The sequence below is a fragment of the Talpa occidentalis genome, unplaced genomic scaffold (assembly GCF_014898055.3).
Source record: "Talpa occidentalis isolate TD23 unplaced genomic scaffold, MPIMG_talOcc4v2.1 talOcc4.12, whole genome shotgun sequence".
Classification (NCBI taxonomy): Eukaryota; Metazoa; Chordata; class Mammalia; order Eulipotyphla; family Talpidae; genus Talpa; species Talpa occidentalis.
The window spans coordinates 101,369,982-101,393,156 of NW_023601212.1; the positions used below are offsets into that span (position 1 = coordinate 101,369,982).

General features: G+C 67.3%; 1 protein-coding gene across 6 annotated transcripts; it reads right to left on the reverse strand.

Annotated features, from left to right (window-relative positions):
* Positions 1-108: 108 nt before the first annotated feature.
* Positions 109-17,570, reverse strand: GLIS2 (GLIS family zinc finger 2). 6 transcript variants are annotated; one of them, XM_037507690.2, is made up of 7 exons: positions 17,544-17,570; positions 5,059-5,297; positions 4,318-4,490; positions 3,778-3,954; positions 3,564-3,697; positions 3,278-3,396; positions 109-2,562 (listed from the first exon to the last, which is right to left on the reverse strand). In XM_037507690.2, the coding sequence occupies exons 2-7, from the start codon at positions 5,228-5,230 to the stop codon at positions 1,766-1,768; spliced, it is 1,572 nt and encodes a 523-aa protein (XP_037363587.1). In that variant the 5' UTR covers positions 5,231-5,297; positions 17,544-17,570; the 3' UTR covers positions 109-1,765. The 6 variants fall into 6 exon arrangements, with proteins under 6 accessions (XP_037363587.1, XP_037363589.1, XP_037363586.1 ...); XM_037507692.2 differs by lacking the exon at positions 17,544-17,570 and adding an exon at positions 6,110-7,264; XM_037507689.2 differs by lacking the exon at positions 17,544-17,570 and adding an exon at positions 5,919-7,264.
* Positions 17,571-23,175: the final 5,605 nt, after the last annotated feature.

The following is a 23,175-nucleotide window of genomic DNA, read 5'->3' on the forward strand; positions in this document are numbered from 1 at the left end:
GACCCGGCCCAGGCGGTGGTGGTCCCTCTAGGGGCGTGACCCCCCCCAGCCAGACCCAGCAGTCGCAGGTCGCCCCCCACTGGGGGCCCACAGCTGAGCTCCTGAGACAGAGCCGTCTTTCCAACTCACTTTTATTGTTTCTTTATAAACTTCCTCTCACACGGAGGAATATTTGTTATAGTCATTAGCTTATCTCTTTTTTTAAACTCTATGCTAACAGCAATGGAGCCAAGAGGAGGAAAACAAGCTACATAGAAAGGCACTTAGAGTCCGTCACAATACTGATATCCTGGCCTGTGCAACACACACCCACGACCACACCACAATGTCGCCCCCGAGCCCTGCGGCCCACGCAAGTGCTGGGCTGCCGTGGCCCAGGGCCGTCCTCTGCTCCCTAGGCTTGGGGCGCAAACCTTCGTCCCCCCACTGGACCTAAGGCCTGTGGCCCTGCATGGGGGGGTACCTGGAACCTGGGGGGAGGCTGGAAAAGAGGCCAGCTCCCTCCTGCTTTGCTTACAGCCCCTTGGAGGGGCAGAGCCAGCACAGCCGGGCCCGGAGTGGGGGAGCCAGGGTGACCCCTCTGGGACAGAAGGGCAGTCCGGGGAAGGGCGGGGTCAGCAGTGCTGCTGGGAACAGCAGGGGAGTCCTGAAGGCGCTGGCTGCCGAGGACCTTCTGCGGCCCAGAGGCTCCCCCAGGCCCAGTGGTCAGGCCAGGCTGCTGGGGAGGGGAGTGTGTGCCCCTGGGGTGGGGATGAGGGCCATGGGCACCTGGCACAGGCAGGGCAGGCGTAAAGGGGGACACCTGGAGGGACACCGCTGGGGCCGGCTCACGAGGACTCTCGCCCAAGCCGGCTTCCTCGCCCAGCTGTTGTCCCAGCAGGAGGCAGGCCCTTGGCCATCCTTGGCCACTTTGGTGCCCCCAAGCCCGGGACCAGCCTGGAGCCCTCCCCTACCTGCCAGGTGGGACCTGGGCCCCAGGCTGGGATCTGCACCCCAGCCTGGAGTTGTCCCCAGCCTTCCTCCTGCAGGTCTCCCCAGAAGGTGGCGGGCGGGCAGAGGTGGTCAGCTGTCCCCCACTGGGGGGTGGCTCCGGCCCCGCGGAGGGTCAGCCTTGGAGTGCGGGGTCGGGGCGAGCAGCCGGGGGAGCGGGCCTCCCGGAGCGGAGGCGCCTTGTCGGGGTGGGCGGCTTCTTCCTGTGGCTGTGCTGGGGCCTGCGTCTGTCTTGCTCTCCCTGAGGCGGGCGGGCCAGAGGGAAAGGGGTTCAAAGAGCCCCCAGAGCAGAGGCCAGTGAGGCGAGGCAGGGCTGAGGGGGGGGCTTGATCTGGGGGCTCCTTATCACAGCTCACTACGTGGAGGGGGTAGAGGTCCCCGAGCCAGCAGGGGGGCAGGCACCACCCCACCCGCCGCACTGCTGGGGTGTGGGCGGCAGGTGGGCCGGGCGGGGAGGGAGCGCACCCCGCTGGACACCCTGCTGGACGGGAGACGCGGAGGGCGTGGGGCTGCAGCCGGGAGGGCCAGGGCGAGGCCTCAGCACCCAAGAGCGTGGCTCTCCCTGCCGGCAGGTCCAGTTCCTCCCTGGGAGCCGGGGATGCCAGCAGTGACCTAGCACCATCCTTGCTGCCCGGTTCGTCTGGGGCGGGGGGCCCTGGGGACGCGGCCAGCCAGGCCCGGGGCAGGAGGGCATTATTGCTATTTCGCAGAGGAGTTTCTGGTCGTCGGGGCGGCCGGGAGCTGCAGCTGGTGCGGGCAGCGGTCCACCCGGGGCTCAGTTCACCACTGCCGGTTTGAGCAGCACGGAACCCGGTGGGATGACCACCCAGCCGGGGGCCAGTGCCTCCGGGCTGCTAGCCGCTGAGTTGACCCCCGTGGACAGGTCCAGCACGGTGCCCGGCAGCAGGGGGAGTCCGTCGGGGCTTGGCCGGGAGCGAGCGCTCTCAGTCCTCTCGAGGGGTGTCTTGCGGCCCTCTATGCCCAGGGCCCTGGCTGGCGCCGCCCCGCGCTTCTCCCCCTCGGCCTTGCCGCCAGCGGAACCAGCGAGGAGGGAGACCACAGGCAGGCCCAGTCCACCAGCCCCAAAGGGCGAGGGCAGCAGTGGGTTCTTGGCCAGGTTGAGGGGCAGCACGGGCCCCGGCAGCCCGGGTCCCAGGCCCCCCGCAGCCCCGCCACCCGCCCCGTTGCCGCAGGCCAGGGCACTGAGATCGAGGGGGCCAGGGGGCAGGGGCAGGGGCAGGCCGGGCAGGCCCGGGCCTCCGAAGAGGGCAGCGGGGTTGGGGATGATGATCTGGGCCCCGCTGACGTAGGGGCTGCCGTCCGGCGCAGGCAGGGGTGGCTTGGGGGGCGGGCGCAGCTGCAGGAGCTCCTGCTGCTCGTGGGACACAAAGTGGCCGTGCGCCTTGATGTGCTTGCGCAGCGAGCTGGGGTCCGTGTAGCGCTTGTGGCAGCCGGGCATCTTGCAGTAGTAGGGCTTGTCCACGTAGTGGGTGCGCGTGTGCTTGAAGCGGTCGCTGGAGTTGGAGTAGCGCTTGCTGCAGCCCTCGTAGGGGCACACGTAGGGCTTCTCACCTGCAGGCCAGGCTCGGTGAGGCTCTCCCCTCCCAGCACCCGCCCCCCGCCTCTCCCTCCACAAAGGGCCCCGAGAGCACGGGCTGGCACGAGATCTGACCCCACGGGGCGCGTGGGGATGGCCGCCCACTGTCACCCCAGCCCCACTGCAAGTCTCGCACGACAGCGCCCACAACTGGCAGAAAATGAACCTAGAGGTGCTCCCTATAACGGCCCCTTAGGGGTGTCCTGCACTGAGCACCCCGTGGACGCCCCTTGGCCCTCACTCAGCAAAATAGCTCCCAGTTGGCCAAGGCCTCCCTGGGCCCGGGCGCCGGCTGCCCGGCTGAGACGGGCCGCGAGCCTGGGAGACGCGAGGTCCTGCAGGCCGAGGACTGTGGAGAATTTCAGTGTCGTCTTGAATTTACTTTGTAATACTGAAGGAACGTTTTGGCTGTAATGGGTTCCAGAAAATGCACCGCCACCACTCACGTCACCTCTTCCCTGTGCTTTTTGTAACACGAGCAGAAACTTCAAGGGAGGCGTGTGGCCTGCAGCGAGGAGCAGGCAGGACAGCGCCGCCCGCGGTCACGGAGCTGGCAGCGCCCGGCCACGCCGACCCGCGGTTCCCAGGGCCACGCCGGTAGTGGGCATGGAGGGGCTGCCCTCAGGAGAGGCTGCCCCCAGCAAGCGTCCCCAGGGTCCCGCCTCCCGCCTGGTGCCCGCCGGCCCTCACCTGTGTGCGAGCGGTTGTGGATCTTCAGGTTCTCCAGGCGGGAGAAGCTCTTGCTGCAGGTGGGGCAGCGGTGCGGCTTCTCGTTGGTGTGCGTGCGGATGTGGATGAGCATCTTGTACCTGCTCCGGGGGGCGGGCCGGCTCAGTGGCTGCACCCAGCGCCCCCCACCCTGGCCCCCACAGGTGCACCCTCACCCGGCGGCCCCTGCCCCGGCCCCCCACAGGTGCATCCCCACCGGCGGCCCCCACCCTGGACCCTCCGGTGGGGGTCACCCGGCGGCCCTCACCTGGCGTTGAAGCCTCGGCCGTGGCGGGCACAGCCCTCCCAGTGACAGCAGTAGCCGGCGTCCTTCTCGGGCTTGACGTGGTAGTCGTTGACGTGGTCCACCAGGTCTTGCAGGAGCTCAAAGAGCTGGTTACACTGGGGGGCCAGGCAGCGTTTAAAGCCCCCATGGAGCCGCGCCCCCCCAGCCCCTGGCCCTCTGCCTGGTCCCCACTCACCTTGGCCCAGCGACACACCAGCTGCTTAGGGAGGGGCAGCTCTGGCGAGAGGCACTTGTCCTTGGGGGCGGTGAGGAAGGAGGAAGCAGGCAGGTGCAGAGCCCCCCCGGAGCTGAAGGGCAGGAAGAACTGGAAGGAGCTGGGGACACCGTCCAGATAGCGCAGCGGCTGGAAGTCCTGGAGGCAGAGGGGGCCAGAGGGGTAAGTGTCCAGGCCAGACACTCTGTCGGCTTCTGCGGGGGCCCGAGCCGTGTCCCCACAAGACCAGCCCCAGCCCCGCGCCGGGCCTGCACACCTGACCTAACTGGGGAGCGGGGCCTTCGCCGACGGAGCTGCTACACGGAGGGCAGACTGGACTGGGGGGCTACAGCCCGCGACCCGTGTGTTCGACAGGGAGAAAGCACCCGGAGACAGAGGGAAGTGGGGGCGCTGAGGCCCAGAAGCTGGAGAGCAGGAAGGAGCCCCCTGGCAGAACCAGGGACCTGCTGTCCCAGGGGACCAGTGCACCTCCTCTCTCCAGATGCCGCACCCACTCCTTACCGGGGCGGTGGGCACCGCAGGCAGGTCCCCGCTGCCCTGGCGCTCAGGGGAGAGCGAGTTGCTGCCGTTGGGGGAATCCAGCCCAGACGGCGGTGACAAGCTGAGGTCTACCAGCGGGGCGGCCGAAAAGCGTCCCTCTACCTTCTCGGGGAACTTGGGGTTCAGCAGGAAGCCTAAGGGAGAGGCACGAATCAGGGGAGTAGAGGGGATCCTCCCACCTCTGTTTCCCACGGTGACCCTGGAAGCAGAACCTGGCCATACGCCCAAGCCACCGGGGCCAGGGGCGGAGCTGGGCCGCCCATCGAGGCAGCAAGTGGGAGCCCCGCCTCGCAGGTGGCGCGCTGGCACACGGGAAGCCCAGGCCCCCGGCCCCACCGGCCCCAGCACTCCCTTCTGGACAATGAGCGGGGGCTGGGCTTCGTCCAGAGCCTCCTGCTCGGCTGTGGGGATTGGGTTTTCCAGACAAACCCAAGAGAGCACAAGGCCTGAGCCCCGCACCCTCAGAGAGGCTGGGCGGGTCCCCAGCCCGAAAGCCCAGGAGCCAGGCCTCTGGCTTCAGTCGCTGCTGGTGACGCTGCCGCGCGCCGGTGCCCACTGCGCCAAGCCCTCCCAGGAGCCTTGATTCGAGGCCTGGCTGCTGCCGGGAGCAGGGCGGGCTGGTTCCCTCTTCCGCAGATAGCGCCACCTCCAAAGATGAACTGCCAGGGCGGGACGAGCGGCTCGGAGACCCGGGCTGCCTACCTGCGGGCGGGGAGCCCGGGGAACCGGGGGTGGGGCTGTCGTCCACCAGGCCCAGCTCCCTGTGCAGCGAGCGGTGCCGCGCAGCACTCAGCGTCCGCTCCCGCTGTTCTCTCGCCGCCCGGAGCTTGGTGATGCTCAGCTTCAGGTCGAGCGGCTCGTCCAGGGAGTGCATGGTGAGGGGTGCGGCGGGAGGCGGCAGCAGGCAGCGAGGGCTCCCAAGCTGGAATTCAAGCAGGGACCTGGGGAGGACAGGCGCTGCACTGTGGCTTGGGCTGCGCGCACTGCAGCCCAGAGGAGCCCAGGGCAGCAGGGGGCATCTTGCCAAGGTGGTCTCCTCCCTAGCGGGGGAGACCCTCGGGGGGGCCCTGGCGGGCAGGTGCCACGAAGAGAACCACCTGCTCGTAGCTTCCGTGTCCACCCTACCAGTCTCTCGCGCTCGCAGTGCCCACTCCCCCACCAAGCTGAACGCCAGAGCCGCACAGGCCTGTGGGAAGCCGCAGGGCGACCAGATCAAGGCCCTGCAACTGAGCCACCCACCCCCAAAGGTCGAGAGGTAAGTTGTGCCTGGGTGCAGGCCTGCTCGGGCCATCAGCGTCCCCCCAGGGGACCATGAGCTGGCCCCGCTACTGACTGGCAGCCCCTATGGCAGCAGTGGTCCCTCTGAGGGACCCAGCCCCACGGGCTGGGGGTACAGACAGGGAGGTGGCAAGGAAAGGCACCAAGGGCACTGGAGGCTGAGGGCTCTGGGCCACCACGAGGGGGCGCTGGGGACCGAGGCCCAGCTGGCAGCTGCAGGGCTGAGGGAAGAGGGCCGCGCAGCCCGGGGCGAGCAGAATGCGTCCATGTGTTCAGCTTCTTACTGGTGGCAACATCCCTTTACTGTAAGTTCGCGGGCTGCACTGTCCTCCATTTTCTTAGGACTTCTCGGGGCGGTCATATTCTTTGCATGTCAAGGACCCAAGAACAATTCAAGTCTTCCTTCCAAACCCAAAACCTTTTTAGAGAAGCAACCTTGCCTGGGTGGGGTGGGGACAGTCACGTGTTTCCTCACCTTTGTTAATTTAGAGGATCACACCCGGAAAATCTATCTGGTAAAGAAGACAATTCCTCCACCGCTTGCAGAATCTGGGGTTTCGAGATTTAGCAGAGCAGCCTGTACCTGCAGCAGGTAGAAGACTGCCGGGTCCCGTGGGTGTGTCTCTGGGGGTGCACTTGCCAGGCCCCCTTGGGGCAAGGCGGGGCAGGGAGGGCAGGACACCATGCCCACTCAGCTTCCTTAGGCGGTCTTCCCCTGTTCAGACCCCAGGTCCATGAGTCCCCCCCAAAGCCCTCAGGGGCAGGCGTTGGGGGGATCCTTCCCTCTGCGGACACTGCCCAGAACCCCACCTGCACAGCTACCAGTAGTGGAGTCCTCAGGCACCAGGGGTGCCTTCTTGCCCCCTTGGAGGGCTTGTCCCTACTAAACTTGGTCCGGAGAAATCTGCTTGGCTTTGCCCCGCAGGCCAGGCATGGCCAGTGGTTGCTGGGGGCTCGGGCAGACCCCCACGCTGTCCTGTAGGAACCCCAGGCCCAGGTGGGCAGGTAGCGGGTGACAGAGATGGATGGATCTGGCCCTTCCACACTTCCTGTGGCTGGGCAGGGAGCTGCCCTCCGCCTGACCCCCGCCCCCAGTTCAGTCTGTCTGTCTGTGTCTGCTGTCCCTCCACCTGTTTATTTTTAGACACAGGCCCCGTCCAACCTCCCAGAAGCTGCTCTGTGCTGGGAGCCTGGAGGGGGGAAGGAAGTAAATATTTATGCTGATTAAGAATTCAGGAGCCAGGAAGGGCTGGTGGCGTGGACCTTCGGCTGGACCCGGGCCACAGGCCTCCCCGAGCCTCCGCCGGACACCCACCTCCCGGGGAGGGCATGCAGGCAGGATGGTTGGGGAACTGTGGCTCAAGCTGACACCAAATCTCACTGGTGATGCTACCCAGGCGGCACCCCTGGGCACCTGCCCCACTCGGCGCCCAGGCGAGAGGGGCGCCAGGAGGCGCGGGGTCACCTTGCTCTGCACACTGCTGAGCAGGGAGGGGCGGCCGGGGAGCCTCCCCCAGAGCGCGGCGGGCGGCCCAAGGTGGAAGGCGGGGCTCCATCACCACCCCGCCAGCAGACCCGTCCCCAGGGGCCCCCCTTCCTGTCCCCGGGTTCTGCCCGGACCCGGCGAGGCGGGGGTCATTCCGATGGAGCCAGGCTCAGCCCGCCCCGCCTCCCCCGCCCCGGGAAAGGAGGAAGGAGCCGCCGCCCGAGAGCCCACAGCTCCCGGCAGCCCGGACCCCAGGCAGGCCCCCCCGAAGGTCCCCCCGGGGGCGGCCCCACCCCAGGGGACGCCGCCCGTGGCCCCCCTCCTGCGCTGACCTTGGCCAACCTCGCGCGCCCTCGCGCCCCACCCGCGGCCGCTCTGGGCCCGGCTCTGCCTTTGTCCCCGCGGCGCGGGCGAGCCCGGCCCTGGGGGTCCCGGCGGGGGCGCGGCAGCCCGGACCCCGGGGCTGGCGCCGGCCTCTCGGGAGCCCTCCCCTGAGGAGCCCCGCGGGCGGCCGGGGACCCTCCTCCGGGGGCGGCCGGGGGCGCGGCGGGTCCCTCGGCCGCCTCCGTCCGCGCGGACCGGGCTCAGCTCCCCGCCGGCTCCGGGCGGCGCCAGCAGCGCCCCGCCCGCCCGGGGGTGCAGGCGGCCGCCAGGCGGGGCGCCCCCCAGTGCGTGCGCCCGGGGGTCGGGCTCGGCGGCGAAAGGAACTAATTAGAGCCGAGGGCGCGGAGGAAGCGCGGCCCGGGCGGGGCGCGGGGACCACCGGGGCGGCGGGGGCGGGAGCGGGAACCCGCCCGGCCCCCCCCGGGGCGGGGGTCACCCGCCGGGTGGGCCGCGCTGGCCCTCGGGGACCGGCCCCCGCCCCCGCGGCCGAGCGCACACAATGGCCGCTATTGTGCGCCCGCCGCCGCCGCGCCGACCGCCCCAGCTGCAGCGCCCCCCGGCCGGCCGCACCCGCCCCCCGCGCCCCGCCCGGCGCCCCGGCCTACCTGGCCGCCCCGCCCACCCCGGGGGCGGAGCCCGCGCGGAGGCTCGGGCCGCTCGGAGAAACCGAGGCCCCGGAGAGGCGCCGGCCCGGGCCCGTGGCGGCCGGAAGGCTCGGCACAGAGGCCAGCAGTGCCCCCCAGGCCGCCGCCGCGCGCCACGCGGCCGGGAATTCCCTGACCCCTCCTGGTTAGCCGCAGCCCTTTTCTCTGCCCTGCAGACGGGGAAACTGAGGCTCAAGGGCCATCGGGCTAACAGGAAGGGCTGCCCTGGTAACCCCCTCCCCTGCTCGGCGCAGCGCCGCCGTGGTCCTGGGCGCGAGGGGGCCTGTGGAGGGGGAGGTGGGTGAGAAGCTCCCAGGGTCTCCTGGACGGGGAGGACAGGGTCCACTGTAAGATGGGGCAGGCCCTGCCCGCCGCACAGCCGCATGGGCCGGTGAGGGCCCGCGGCTGCCAGCACAGTCCGGAGACTGCCCCTTGGTCAGCTGTGGCCCATTTGGCCTAGACCTGGGGACAGGGCCAAGACGCACCCCTCAAAAGTCACGTGGCTTTCCTGGTAGGAAAGAAGCAAAAACCACTCCTGGGCTCTCCTGGGCCAGCCCGCCCCGGTCCTGGGTACCCCCAGGGGTGCTGCCTGGCCATTGCTGTCAGCAGGCTGGTGTCACAGTAGATGGGCGCGCAAGAGGTGGCAGTGCCGGAAACCACACTGACTCTCACAACTGCACCCACGCCAGCCGTGGACAGCACCCACGCCAGCCTGGCGGCACCTCGGGGCAAGGCAGGGCTGCCTCCCACATGAGCCGCAGGGAGGGGGCGGGCACAGCCAGGCGCGGCAGAGCTGGGTTTCAAGCCCAGGTGAGTCCAGAATGAAGCTGTCTGGCGCCCATGGGTGCGGAGGGGCCAGCAAGGGAGATCTGACACCCCCTTCCCGCCGTGGCGCTGAGCTCGGCAGCAGCTGGCCAGTAGCCGGGCCCGCCGGGAGGCCTGGAGAGCCAGGGCAGATCCCCGCCAAAGCAAGCGGCCGCAGCCCCGCATTCCTGGGAACCATGAGGCTCTGGCTGGGGCGAGAGCTCCACCCTCAGCTGCCCAGGCGGCGGGCGGGGGCTGCGGGGCAGGGCCTGGCCACCTCCCCTTGGGCCCCTTCCTGACTGGGCAGCACAGCAGGGTCCATGGAGGGGTCACCTGGGTCTCCGGCTTGGCTGTGCCACGCCCTGCCATGTGACCTAGGGGACGTCGCCTCCACGCGGGGCCTGGCCATCCTCATCTCTAAAATGGGAGGACGACAGCGGCGAGACATCCGTGCCCACCGGGTGTTGGGGAGAAAGCACTGCAACGAGGCTCGGCCAGTGGGGACTTAGCGCTTCCCGTTGGTACGGGCGCTCAGCACCGGCCAGGCTGCGTGCACAGGAGGTGCCGACCACCGTGCTGAAGGCGTGTGGCGCTGTGAGGACAGGCCCTCCCGCTGTCCCCACAGATATTACAGTCTCACCCTCAACTGGGGGTTCCTGAGCTTTAGCCTAGCATGTAACTTACAAGCTCATGACCCCCAAGAGCTTCAGTCTGATGTCCTGTGGAGGGACCACCACTGACCCCAGACTCCTACCAGCCCCAAATCATCACAGAAAGCATGCTGGGAGGACCAGCAAGGCTCAGGGTACCCCAGGGAGGAGCAGCAGCCCTGGGGGAGCAATAGGGGTGAGAGGGGTGGGAGGTAAGCGGCGGCCTCCCAGGGCTCAGGGAAGGGCCTGGCCAGCCTGGCCAGCAGGTCCCAGGAGAGGGGCCGAGGCGGCAGCACTTTCCGGAAGAGGGAGAGGTTCAGTCACCCTCCTCACCCACCCGAGATGGGTGCTCAGCCAGCACCGGGGGCCTGTCAGGACCCCTGGGAGTCAGAGCCACACAGGTAGGAGTGCCAGGGCTCCAGCAGGGCTGAGCTCTCTGCGCTGGACCCTGGGGTAGTGCCTGAGCAGGCGCGTGCCAGGTGCTTCCAGCAGTCCATGTTTACAGAGCCAGTCGGCTGTGCCCCTGGCCCTGGCAGCGGGGCTTCTGATGGGCTCTTGTCACCCACTCTGAGCCTTGGTTCCCCCCCATAATGTAGGCACAGGGCAGTGTGGGACTCAGGGATCCCGCAGGGAGAATCTGGCCTGGCGCCTGTCACACAGGCAGTGCCAGCAGCTGGAACCCGGGGGATTCTTGCTCCCGGCCCCGGGCTAGGGAGCCCCTCGCAGTAAGTTGGGCCTGCCAAGGTCACCTGGATCGTTCAGACAGAGCAGTAGCTGGAAGGCATGCTGGTTGGCTCCCCACCCCCTCGCCAGCCCTGGCTTCCCAGGAGATGCCCTTCTGTCCCCAGAGCCAGCAGGGTGGCACCGGCTCACGTATGGGCCTGCGGTGGGCGCACGCACACGTACAGGAGCATGCCCATTCCACTGCCGGGCCGGCCTGGCTAGAGACCTCCCCTCAGCCCGGTGGCTCTGGGCCCCCACTGTGGGGGGGGCCCCACCCCCTGCTGCCTGCCCGCCTGCAGCCACCTTTGCACAACTATGTCTGGTATTTTCCTGTCTGCCCAGCTTTGTGGGGAGGTGGTTCGCGGGGCTATGAGCACTGCCTGCACCTGGGCCTCAGCCAGAGGCGAGCCCGCCAAGCAGCCCCCACACCCGCCCGCCCACCCGGGCTGGGAGGGGAGGGAAGGGCTGGGCTCGGGCCTCCCAAATCCTCAATCTCTGGGAGGGGCCGGCACCAGGGGAGCCAGACAGGGACACACACCCAGCCAGGCCAAGGCGCAGGCCCTCCAGTAGGCCAGCCAGGCTGGGCACTCGGCCAGAGCTCTCTGGGGCCAGCACAGGCACTGGCCAGCGGCCCACAGGACGTGGACGGACACCGCGGTACTCCCTGACACACAGGCACAGGCGATGGCCACACCTGCAAGCAGACTCCGCGGGCCGGGGCCCGCGGGTCACCAGCGCCCAGGAGCAGGGCGTCAGCCTGCGCAGGTGAGCAGCACGAGGCCCGCGCCACGGGGAAGGGCTCGCAGGCTTCCCAAACCAGGGCTGACTGCGCAAGGGCCCCACGAGCACCTCCCGTGTCCTGTGGGCCCGGTCCTGCCCTGCTCGCCCTCCCGCTGCTCAGGGACAGGCACAGGCCCACTGCGAAAGCGCCTGCCAGCTGGAGCCAGGCGGAGAGCCAGGCTCTGGACTTTGACCCTCCCGTCCGGCCTCGCTGACCGAGCCCCTCGCCTATGCAGGCAAACGCCAGGCCCTCCACTGGGTTCCGAGGGCCCTTGGGTGATGAGATAGGACCCCAGCATCAAGGGTGTCCAGATCTCCGGTGGGGGGGGAAACTCGGTCGGCGGAGAGACAGGGGTGGCGGGGCAGATCCGAGTTGGCCACATGGATGTGGCGTGGCATGCTGGGCAGAGGGAGACTCAAGGACCAGAGACAGAGAATGTCTGGGTTCATCCTCATGGCCCTGTTGTCCCCACCTTCCAGATGGGCAATCGAGGCTCAGCACAGTTGGGTCACCTGCCAAGGGCACAGAACTGTTAGGCAGCTAAGCTGGGATTCCCCCCCCCCCCCACCTCCGCAAAGCCAACAGTGAACCTGCCTATCAGTCAGCAAAGGAGGGGTCCAGAGAGGGAGGCGGGGCCAGGACCAGGAGGGCACCGGGGAGCCATGGAGAGCGTACACAGAAGCATGACGTCTCCCAGGCCAGAGTCTGTTATCCCAACATCTCTTCAGCACCTCCTTTCTCAGGACTCGCTGCCTCCCAGGAGTCTGAGGCTCACCTGTGGGTGCCAGCTCCTGCTTTACCACCTTCCACTCTTCTATTTCCCCCTCCAGCTGCAATGCCCTTCCTCCCCCTCCTCCAGGAAGTCTTCCCAGATTCGCCCTTTCCAGCCTCAGCCTCTCACAGCTGTACCAGTGCAACAAGCAGACGCTGAGTGGACAAGACAGATGTGAAGGCTTTGAGGGGTGCTGTCCCCCGCTGCAGAGGCAGCATCCCTTGCCTGCCTTCCCCCACCCCACCCCCCCCACACACAAGTGCAGCACCAATGCTGCAACATCACCAGCTCTGGGCACGCCTGGCCGCCCCTGCAGCTGTGGCCAGAGCCTCTTCCCAAGAAGGGAGGCCTAGAGCAAGCAGGAATCTCTGGGGCTCCAGGCAGCCCTGTGCCCTCCAGGGGCACTGAGAAGGTCTCATGGAGCAGACCACTGCCCCTTGCCCAGGGCACCCACCCTGAGCCTACCCCTCCACCTGCGTGAACTGGGCAGCGGTGGGAAGTGCTGGGGCTCACAGCCACACACCAGGCCCGCCCTGACTCGATGTGGCCAGTGCTCTGGCCTCAGCTTCCTGTCCTCAAAGGGAGGGGCGGACCTAGAGTAGAAAGGGAGCTGGTCAGCCTCACCCCTTAACAGCCTTCACACCTGCCTTATCCGCCCAATGTCTGCTTGTTGTGTGAATGAGCGTGTCTACGTGGTGCCCACCAGCTATGCCAGGCGGGCCGGTGGGCAGGGGGCTTAGGTGTGAGGGAAGGGGCTGGCCAAGGTCACAGAGACAGTGGTCCCTGCCATGGAGCCTCCTTGCCCAGGGGCCCAGGCACACAGACCTGGCTGAGGAGGACGGGAAGGGCCAACTTCCCCAGTGTCAGCTCCTGCCACTGCCCCCAGCCCTGGCACAGAGCCCACCCAGAACAGCAGGCAAGACCAGGCCCAGCTGGGGCTCCGGCGGAGCTCTGGGCGCCACCAGCACACCCTTCTTCCTGGCCGTACTGCCCCTCCCCTGCTGGTCCAGGTCCAGAAACCAGGGCAGCCTCCCAACCCCAAAGGAAGCACCCTCTGGGTAGGGCGCCACCAGGCCTGGCCCGCCCGCAGGGCCATCAGGAGGTCCGGAGGGGGTACTGGGCCCCGCCTGGAGGAGGCAGACAGGCAGAGCCTGGGCACGGGGCTGGGAGGCTGGAGCAGGCAGGGCAGTGGAGGCCCGCGGCCTTGGTGGGAGGCAGACTTATGAAGCGGGGGTGGCCTGGAAGAACGGGATGGGGTTTGGGGGGGCTCTGGGTGGCCCAGGGACAGCTGAGACACGCTGGGACTTGCAGTCAGACCCAGGTGGACAAAGGTGGGAAGGGAGGGAGGCTTTCTCTGGACACAGCTGCCCCCACATCACGCCCCCCACACAGTGGATGCGGTGGGTTCCCACGCTGGACTGTCCACTGGCTGTTCAGGAGCCAGGGACTCACACCCTGGGCTCTGCCGTGTCCCTACCTGACCCCTAGTGACCTCAGGCCAACCCCCTCACATATCCTAGCCTCAGTCTCCCCAGCCCCCCAGAGCAGTCTCCTTACACCCAGGCTCCCAGAGGAGCGATGCACTGTGCGCACTGGGGCATCCCCCCAGCCCCGGAGCGTCCAGGGCTGCCGAGCTGCCCAGCAGTCTCTGGGGGCCTCCGCGGACTCCCCACCGCCCTTGGCCATGACTGGAGGAGGGGAGCGGGGCTGCCTGAGGCCCCTCGACAGGCGGCCATCTGCCAGGCAGGAGTGCACACATGTCACGCTGCAGGGCGGGCCTCCCGGGTCCAGCGGGCTACCTGGCCTCTGGGCAGCGGAGACAAAGGGCCTGAGGAAGCCCCAGTCAGCCTGCAGCCCTGGCACTGGGGGTCTCAGCCAGCCCTGGCCCTGGAAGGGTCTCAGTCCCCGGTGCCCCTCCCCCACCCACAGCATCTGGAGCAGATGGAAACCCTGCCCCCCAAATCACTTCTCATCTCTGAGCCCCCCAGCCCGGTCACCACTTAACCAGAACGCTCCAGCCCGCCTAGAAGTGGGAAGGAAAGGCGAGGCTCCCCTGCCCCAAGCTGCCCAGAATCTGGGCCCCTGCGCTGCCCGCCTGAGGGAGCTCGGAGAGACGGGGGCTCTGGGCTTCCCGGGATGGGTGTGCGGGAGTCCCCAGCTCCCCTGCCCGGTCCATGCAGACCTGTGCCAGGCCTGGCGCCCACCTCCCTTCCCCGCGGAGAGGCCCCAGGATGGAGAGGCCCAGGGAGAGGATGCAGGCCGGGGGCCCCGTGCTCACAGCTTCCCCCCGAGAACAAGGTCCCTTCTCATTGCAGGCTGGGAAAACCAGCCCCCACCCCCCAGCCACAGGGACCCCGGAAGTCGGGCCCAGAAGCCCACTGGCTCTTTTTCATCTTGGGCCTCAGTTTCCCCATCTGTCACAGAGGGGTGAACGGGGGACTCTTGCGAGGCTGGCGATGTGCACATTCCCAGGGCCGCTGGGAGCCGCCCAAGCCCACCTCCCGGGCCCAAGCTGGGTGGGTCACGCTGGGGCGGGCAGCACAAGCAGGCCCACCCAGGCTGCCGCGCGAGACCCCCGTGGGCGGAAGTCCTTGGGGAGATGCTGAGTCCCGGCCACACTGGAATGCTCATGCACCGGGGCGGGGCCGCCTCACAAACCACGGGGACAGGTGTGTCCCCAGGCCCATGGGAGCCCCGCTCTGCACCCGAGGCCGGAGGCAGGCCGGGGCCTCACCCCCTGGAGCCCTCAGAGGCCTCAGCCCATTCCTAGGGGCCCTTCAACCAGCCAGGGGCAGAGGGGGAGGCCACTGGGCAGGAGGGGGGCCCACACCAACCAGGATGGGCCCCGCCTCTGAGAAGTGTGCTAATGGGGTGAAGGGAGGGCCACCCAGTACCTTCCAGGGGCCGTCTGGAAGTCCCAGGTGTCACTGGAATCCCGGCCCACCCCACGCCCTCCCAGGGAGCCCTGCAGACCCCTCCCTGGAGGAGAGTGAAGGAGCCCAGTCTGCCCCTCACCCAGCGAGCCTCCCAGTGCCTGAGGCCCCACCCCAAGAGCCTCCCAAAGAGCTCAGCTGCAGGCCCCAGCCCCAACATCTGGTCCCCCAGCCACAGCTGTCGCCACCCTCACCCTCCTGCAGGCTGGGATCGCCCCAAACTGCAGGCGCCCGCCCTGCCCGAGTGGTGGGGTGGATGGAAGTGTCCTCGGGAAACACATTCTTCCCTCCACCCCAGATCAGACCCGGGGATTAGGTGGCAAGAAGACACGCCCACCGCCGGGGGCCAAGGCCAGGCCTGGAGGTGGAAGCCGGGCTGAGGGGTCCAGGCCTCCCCACCGCCACCTCCTGGGGGCTGGCGCCAGAGCTTTGTCTCCCGGAGGCTCTGGCCTGCAGGTCTTGGGGAGCAGAGCTCCCAGGGAGGGGAGCCTGGGCCCAGGAGGACAGCACTGGGGCCACCGTCTGCAGCTGGGCTTCCAAAACAAAAGCTTTGGGGGGCCGGGGCTCTCACGATTGTTTAAAATGAGGTTTGGGCTGCCTGTGGCATCCTTATTCATACTGGCTCCACCCTCGGATAATTAAGAGTTGGCTCACCTCCTCTCAGCACCCCCCGCCCCCCAGCCCTGTCAGGGACCAGAGCTCTGGAAGTTTACCTTGTCTGACCTCTTGGTTTTACAGTTGAGGAAACTGAGACCCCAAAAGGGGTGGGGTCTGGCCCACGACCCTGGGAATGGGTGGCCCAGCCAAGACTTGAACCCTGGACATCGGGCTCCGGCCAGGGACTTGTCCCACTGCTGCTCCAGGCTACGGCCTGGCTCCAGCTAATCCCCCAAAGCCACTGACCCCAAAAGCTGTGGTGCCTGGAAGTGGGGTGACTCACTGTCTGGCTTCCTGGGGCACCCCTTCTCCATCAGGGAGGGAGGGAGGGACTGGCAGGTGTCCCTGTGCAGAGAGCCAGGAACAGGGAGAGGCCCCCCAGGAGGCCTGTGCCAGGGTCACTCAGGGGCCGAAGAGCCCCAGCTGGAGGGATTTAACACCAAAGGTCAAAGGTCACAGACAGGGAAGGGCGGGCAGGCAGGGGGGGTCAGAGGGTCAGCACTAATGGCAGCTCCGGAAAGGAGGGGGAGGGGAGAGAGCTAAGAAAAACAGGGCTGCTTCCAAGGGGTCCCCACCCCCCATGAACAGCGCCCTAACCAGTGGCCCGGCCGCTGCTGACAGCGCCCGGCAGAGCTGGGGTGGGCGGTGAAATGGTGCGGGTTGGAGCTTGGAAAGGGGTGTCCAGGGAGGGGCCCCCAGGTGCAGCCCCTCCCCCAATGCAGGCCAGGCCAGCTGGGAGGCCCAGCCTGGACCCAGAGGGGAGGAGGAGGCGCAGGGGAGGCCCGAGGTCATGGGGAGGGATGTGTGGGTGGGCTGAACAGCTGTGCCACTGTGGCACCAGCGGGGCTGGAGGGGGCTGGGTGGGGGGCAGGCTCAAGGGGCCAGGTCCCTTCCCCAGCTGAGCCTGGGGCTGAGAAGGTCCCCGGGGCCCAGAGTGTCTCTGGGCCGCCTTCCCTCGCAGGGCCAGGCCTCACCCCCTCCAGGATGCCAGGACCAGGTGTGAAGGCCCCTGGGGATGGCCGCCTCAAGGACCACAGCTCCGGCGCTGGCCCTGACCCAGCCCGAGAACCCCGGTGCCCAGGCCGGGCCAGGTCCCCGGCTGGCGGAGCGGCCCCCTCGGTGTCGAGCGCTGCCTTCAGAGCCAAGATCCTGGGCTGTGATGGCCGGGGGCCCAGGGCTCCTCCCAGGATCCCGCTCCCTTCCCAGGCCCCAGGACAGGGCCGGGCAGCTCCCTGCCACCCTGCTGCGGCCGCCCTGCCGGGGCGAGCAGGCCGGGCGGGCTCCCGGGACAGGAGGAGAGGCGGCATGCTGCCCCGCTGTGCCTGAGTACCCGGCTGGGCAGGGCAGAGTGCCAAGGCCTCCAGGTGCCAGCCTGGATTCCTGCCCCATCCCGGGGGGCCGGAGGGAAGCGGCCGGCCTCTCCCTCCCTCGGGATGCACCTGCCTCGCCCCCTCCCCCGCCCCTCCCGACCCTCCCTCGGGCTCGGGCACCGCTGCCCTCCCCGCCCGCCGCGCCGGCCCGGCGGCTCCCCCGACAGCGGGGTCCAGCGCCGGCGCCCCCGGCCCGCTCCTGACCCCGGGCGCCTCCCTCTCCGGGCGAGGAAGGGACGCGGCTCGCCGGGGGCAGCCGGGGAGCGTCTCCCGGACGAGGGCGGGGACGCCTCCCGGGCCCGTCCCCGAACAGCCCGGCGCGGCCGAGGGAAGGGGCCGCGGGCCCGGCGGCGCCGGACAACTTCGCGCGGGGCCCCGGGCCGCCTCTCGGCCCGCAGCGCGCCCCGGCCGCGGCCGCCCAACTTCCCCGCCGAAGTTTGCTGCGCCCGGGCCGGCCGCGGCCTGCGGACGAGGCGGGAGGCGGGAGGCGGGAGGCGGCGCCGGGCCGGGCCGGGCCGGGGCCGGCGAGGGAGGCGCGCAGCCGGCGGGCGCGGGCGCGGGGCCCCGCGAGGGCGCACAATGGCCCGGGGCGAGGCGCGCGCGGGGGCGACCCCCGGGCCCCGCGCCCCGCGCCCGGCGCGCGCCCCCGCCCGGCCCGGCCCGGCCCGGCCCGGCCCGGCCCGCGGCGCGACGCCGGCTTCCTACCTCGGCGGCGGGCGGGGGCTCCGCGGCGGGCTCGGCGGTCGGGCTGCGGGGGCGCCGCGGGGCGGGGCCGGGCGGGCGGGGGCCGGGGCGCGGGGCTCACGGGGCGCGGGCTCCCCTGGCGCGGCCGCCCGGCGCCCGGCCGCTCCGCCACATCTGCAGCTCCGGGGGGAAGCGGCCGCGGCGGCCGCCGTGCGGGGATGTCGAGCAGGGCGGGCGGCGGAGGGAGGCGGCGGGAGGAGGGCCCGGCGGCGGCGGCGGAGGGAGGAGGAGGGGCGCGGGGGGCGCCTCCCCCCGCCTCCCTCCCCCGCGGCTCCCCGCCTCCCAGCAAACCCCTCTCGCCGCCGCGGCCCCAGGCCCGGGGCGCCAGCTGCCAGGCGGGGCGCGCGCCGGGGGGAGGGGGCGCCGCGCGGGGGCCGGGGGGCGGGGGCGCGCGGCGCGGCCGCGGGGGGCGGCACCGGCGGGGGGGCGCCGCGCGCGGCCGCCGCGGCCGGGTCCGCGGGTCCCCCTCCCCCGGCCCCGCCCCGGGAGGGCAGCGCCAGGACGCGGCCGGGAGGTGGCCGGGGCGGCCGGGAGGGGTGTCCCGCCCTCGGGGAAGCCCGGGAGGGGCGGCGCGCGCCCGGAGGAGAAGCCCCGAGGGCCGGGCACCCGGGGGGGTCGCGGCGGCCGCGGGGCGGGGGCCCCTCGCCTCCCGCCCGCCGGTCACCTTGGCCGGGCCCCGCGCCCGGGCGGCGGCGGCAGCGATGCCCGATTCCCCGCCTCGCCCGATTCCGGGAAGGCGCGGGCAGCGCCCCGCGGGCAGAGGCCGGCGCGGGATTCCCGGCAGCGCCAGCCGGGGTTCGAGGCCAGGCCTGGCCGCTCCCGCCCCCTCGACCGCGGCTGGACCCCGCGGGGCCCTCCGCCTCCGCTTCCCTCGAGGAGACGCCAGGACTTGGGGCGCTGGGACCCCCTGCGCCCGCGGCCGGAGCGCCGCCGGGAGGGGCGCACCCCGCGGGGACGCGCGCGGAGCCTGCGCCGCGGGTTGTCCCCCGCCGCCCGGGCTGAGCCCGGCCTCGCGCTCCTGCGTGTTTTGTTTGGGCCGGTCCCGAGCCCCCGCCCAGTTATCTCGCCGCTCCGCTCTCCGGTGGCCAATCCCGGTTCCAAAACAGCCCTCCTGCTGCCGCCCGCCCGCCGCTGGGCCCCGCGGAGTCAGGACGGGACAAGCATCCTCCTTAGGGGAAGCCTCCGACTCGGTGCACCCCGCCTTCGCGGGTGTCTGTGGTGCCCCGTGGCCGCCGGGGGCTGGAGCCTGTGGGTCTCGATCAGGCGGCATCGCCCGCGCTGGGCACATAGTGGGCGCTCCGGGCATGTTTGACGGTTGAACACAGAGTAGGTGCCCACAAATGGTCGCATAGCAGGTCCTTGGGTGCTGTTGTCTGAATGCGCAGTAGGTGTTTCTTGTATTTGGTGCCAGTGCACACATAGTAGGTGTGCATGGTGATTGCATGAGTAGACCCCCTAACAGGCGCTCAAAACCGCTGCCTGGTTGAACACAGAGTAGGTGCTCTGGTGCGTGATGCGTGAAGCGCCCCTGGGCCCAGCAGGCGATGATCTGGGGAGGTGACCTACCCCACCCCCACCCTACCTCACCCCCGTTTCCCTGCAGTGGATACCGTGGAGTGAGGCCGAGTTAAACATTAGCCGGCAGATGGGCCCAGGGGAAGTCCAGCTTCGGGACCTAGTGCCTTCCAGCAGGGGGCTGTTAAGGGCCGACTCCCTGGGCCCACGGACCGGCTGGGGCTTGGGGACAAACCCGGGCTGCAGAGGGCTGCAGAGCGCCCCCTCCCGGCGCCCCGCAGCGCCGCCCTGCCAACGAGGTCCATCTCCGCCAGGCTGGACTCTAGACCCGGGAATCTTGTGCGTGGAGAAAAGGTCCACCGGGCTGGTTTTCTAACCGGCAGCACAAATGCTTATCGAGTGTTTGCAGGAGGCCAGCTCTGCGCAACGGTGAGATCAGAGGGTGAGCGGGAACTCAGCTGGGGTTGCCCTCCTGGGTCTTACAGCCCAGCAAGAGGCGAGTCAAGTGACCCGGGGAGTCCAACCATCTGGATGCCACCAGGGCGCCGCGGCCATAAAAAATCTTCACCCTCGAGGGCTTTTCTCCTGGTTTGTTTTTCGACACGAGCTGTTTTCATGGACAAGCACTTTGCACCCAGCGAGGACTCTGGCTTGGGGTTCCCGCACTGAGAAGGGGCACAACAGTCTGTCCTTTCTGCGAGGGTTATGAAGGTCACAGGAGACACCTGCAAGGCTGCTGGCGGCGCCTAGTGGGTGTCAAGCCCGACCCACAGCCTGTCAATCCCAGGCCCAGTTGGTGTCTCCTTAGCTGCAAATAAACCCCTACCTTTGGCGCCTGCAAATCCAAGAGGAGGGACGAACACTGTCATCTTGGTGGGGAGGACCTGGCCAGAGAGCCCCAGTTCTCAGCCAGACCCGCTCTTTTTCCGTTCTGGACACTTTGCTTTCATTATAATCACGCACCCTGCGTGGTGGGCTCTGTTATTATTCCTCTTTTACAGAGGGGGAAGCTGACGCCCAGAGAAGGTAAATAACGTGGCCAAGGTCTTAGAATCTAGTGTGAGGCAGACTGCAGGGTCATTCCAATTTCAGAGCTTCTGTCACCTCCCTGAGGCATCAGATATCTGGTGGGGTGGAGATGGGGGTGCAGGATTAATGGGCAGGCGAGGGAGTCAGGCTCAGGGTGAATTTTCCAGGGGTTGTGCTTTTCTTTTTTTCCCCTTTACATTTTAAAAGGACAGGTTTATTAGGAAACAGAGAAAAAGAAAGGCACCTGCATGGACACAGGTGGGAAGTCTTGGGATGAGAGCTGCCAAGGTTGTGCTTTTCTAAGAAGTGGCACCTGCTAAGGCAGGCATCACGGTGCCTGGCTTCTTTAGGGAAAGGTGGGTGAGGAGGGATGATGCCGCCCCCCGCTATCCTGCTGGATTTCCTCCCTCCAAATCCTTACTGTGCACACATCCTCTGCTCTGTTCCCATGTGTCATGGGGGTGGGGTCTTCCCATTTCCCCCTGAATGCTCCCAAGGATAGAACACTAACTGCAGGGTCCTTCAAGGGACCTTGTGGACAGTAAAGGCTGCATAACGTTGTTATTATGGGCCAGATATTTGTGCCCCCAATGCAGTAGTAGTAACCCCCATGGAATGGTGTTTGGAGCCCTGGTTTAGATGATATCAAGAGGGAGAAGGTGGGGTCCTCAGGCTAGGATAGGGCCTTGTGGCCTCCCTGGTGGCACAAGGGGTTAAGCACCGCACTATGAAGCAATCCACAGTCTCTGCAGCACAAGTTCAATCCCCGGCCAGGGAGCAACCCACATGGTAGACCTCTCCTGTCTCGCCCGCTGCTCCCCTCAGCAGTGTGTTTCAGTCAGTCTGCCTGTTCTGTTCCCCACTCTGTCTCTGGTGGATCCTCTCACCCTCCACACCTCTGGCCTGTACCCCAGCTCTTGTATGCATAAATAAATGAATCTTAAAAAGAAAAAGGATTAGGGCTTTGTAAGAAGGGAAGAGGGAGTGGAGCATTCTCTCTTTCTCTGCCATGCGAGGACACAGCAAGAAGGTGGCTGTCTGCAAGCAAGGAAGACAGCCCTCACCTGGCACTGAAGCTGCCAGCACTTCGATCTTGGACTTCTCAGCCTCCAGAACTGTAAGAAATGCCTGTTTGGGCCCCCAGGTCTGTGGTATTCTGTAGTATTAGCAGTTTGAACTAAGTTCATTTCTGATATAGGGGAACTGAATCTGATCCCCTAAACCTTCATTAGTGAACATTTATTGAGCATCTCCTAGGTCCCATTCATTCAACAGAGTCTTTTTTTTTTTTTTTTTGATTTATTTATTTATGCATACAAGAGCTGCAGTACAGGCCAGAGGTGTCGGGGTTGGGGGTGAGATGGGACAGAGTGGGGAACAGAACAGGCAGATTGACTGAAGTACACTGCTGAGGGGAGCAGTGGGCGAGCCAGGAGAGGTCTGCTGCACCATGTGGGTTGCCCTCTGGCCGGCGGAGAATCGAACTCGTGCTGCAGAGGCTGTGGATTGCTTCATAGTGTGGTGCTTAACCCCTTGCGTCACCAGGGATGCCCTCAATAGACTCTTATCAAGCTCTTAATGTATGTTCAATCAAGAAAATTTATTGAGGGGCTACTGGGAGCACTGGGCTAGGCAACCCCATCTGTGTCTGCAAGGAGATCTCTCAGTCGATTGGGACCACTTGCCTGCAATGCCCGGAGGGGGCACAGCTCACCCATGCACACACGTGCACCTGCCCCCGACCAGGAGGGTGTCCTGGACCATGTAGGCATGTAGTGAAGTGCTCCTCAGTTAACATGCAAGACTAGGCCCAGCAGAAACCTGAAGGTGTGGACATGGTGCCTGTTTTCCAGAACCTTTCATCTATTTGAGGTGCTGGGAGTAAATAATACAGGACAACATAGAAAAGTGAGCCTTGGGCCTCCCCGGTGGCACAGTGGTTGAGCACTGGGCTGCGAGGCTGCCCACAGCCTCTGCAGCGCCGGTTCGATCCCCGGCCACGGGGCGGGGGTCCCACATGGTGCACAAACCTCTCCTGCTGCGCCCGCTGCTCCCCTCAGCAGTGTACTTCGCCAGTCTGCCTGTTCTGCTCCCTGCTCTGGCTCTGGTGAATTCTCTCACTGTCCCGTGCTTCTGACTGTACCCAGTGCTTGTATAAATAAATCAATCTTAAAAAAAAAAAAAAAGTGAGCCTTATGGCCTACTTTGTGGGCAGAGGAGAGATGCTAGGAGCCAGGAGAGCCGGATTGCAGGAACGTTGGGCTCGACAACCCCATCCCTGACTTCATGGCCCCAAATGCCAGCCATTGGCCTTAGCCACTTGATCGCTCTGAGCCTTAGCTTCCCAATCTGCAAAATGGGAATCCTGTTAGGTGAGGTTCAGTGGGGCTCAGTGGAGAGGGCATAAATAGGGCTTCTGCCATCACCTGGTGGCAGAAGAAATAGCAGTTATTAGCATCATTTATGCAGCCTGCAGCCCATTGTGTGTGGCGCCCAGGCACCAGGATGGAGAGACAGGGAGATGGAAAGACAGCTCAGGATGACTTGTTAACCTTGAGTTGGCAGCAGGGTGAGCATCTCTCCTGGGCGCTGGCTTGCTCTGCCTGCAGGGCTGGGCTGAGGATGGATGGGGTGTTTATTCTGGGTAGCGGCCCTGGCTGCTCCTCATACCCAGATCCAATGAAAAGAAAGGGCTTCGGGACCCATGCTGGGCCTGGCACGGACCACCCAGGCCACCTGTCTGCAGGGCCCAGGGCTAAAAATGTCCAGGAGCCACAGACAAGGCCTGCTGGTCACTTGGCTGTGCCATTTGGATTTGAGACATGGTCTCCCCATCGGAGTCATCTCACAGCCAGGACGCCAGTCCCAGAAAGCCTGAAGTGCTGGGCTTTCGGGGTTCAACAGGCCTGGTCCCGGATGCTAGTATGGAGGAGGGGCGGTGGGAGAGCAGGGGTGACATTAGAGGTAGGGATGTCCATCCTGGCTTCTCTGCCCTTGCCAGAGCCACTGAGCCCTGCAGGGGACTCCATGGACATGTGACCAGTGGGAT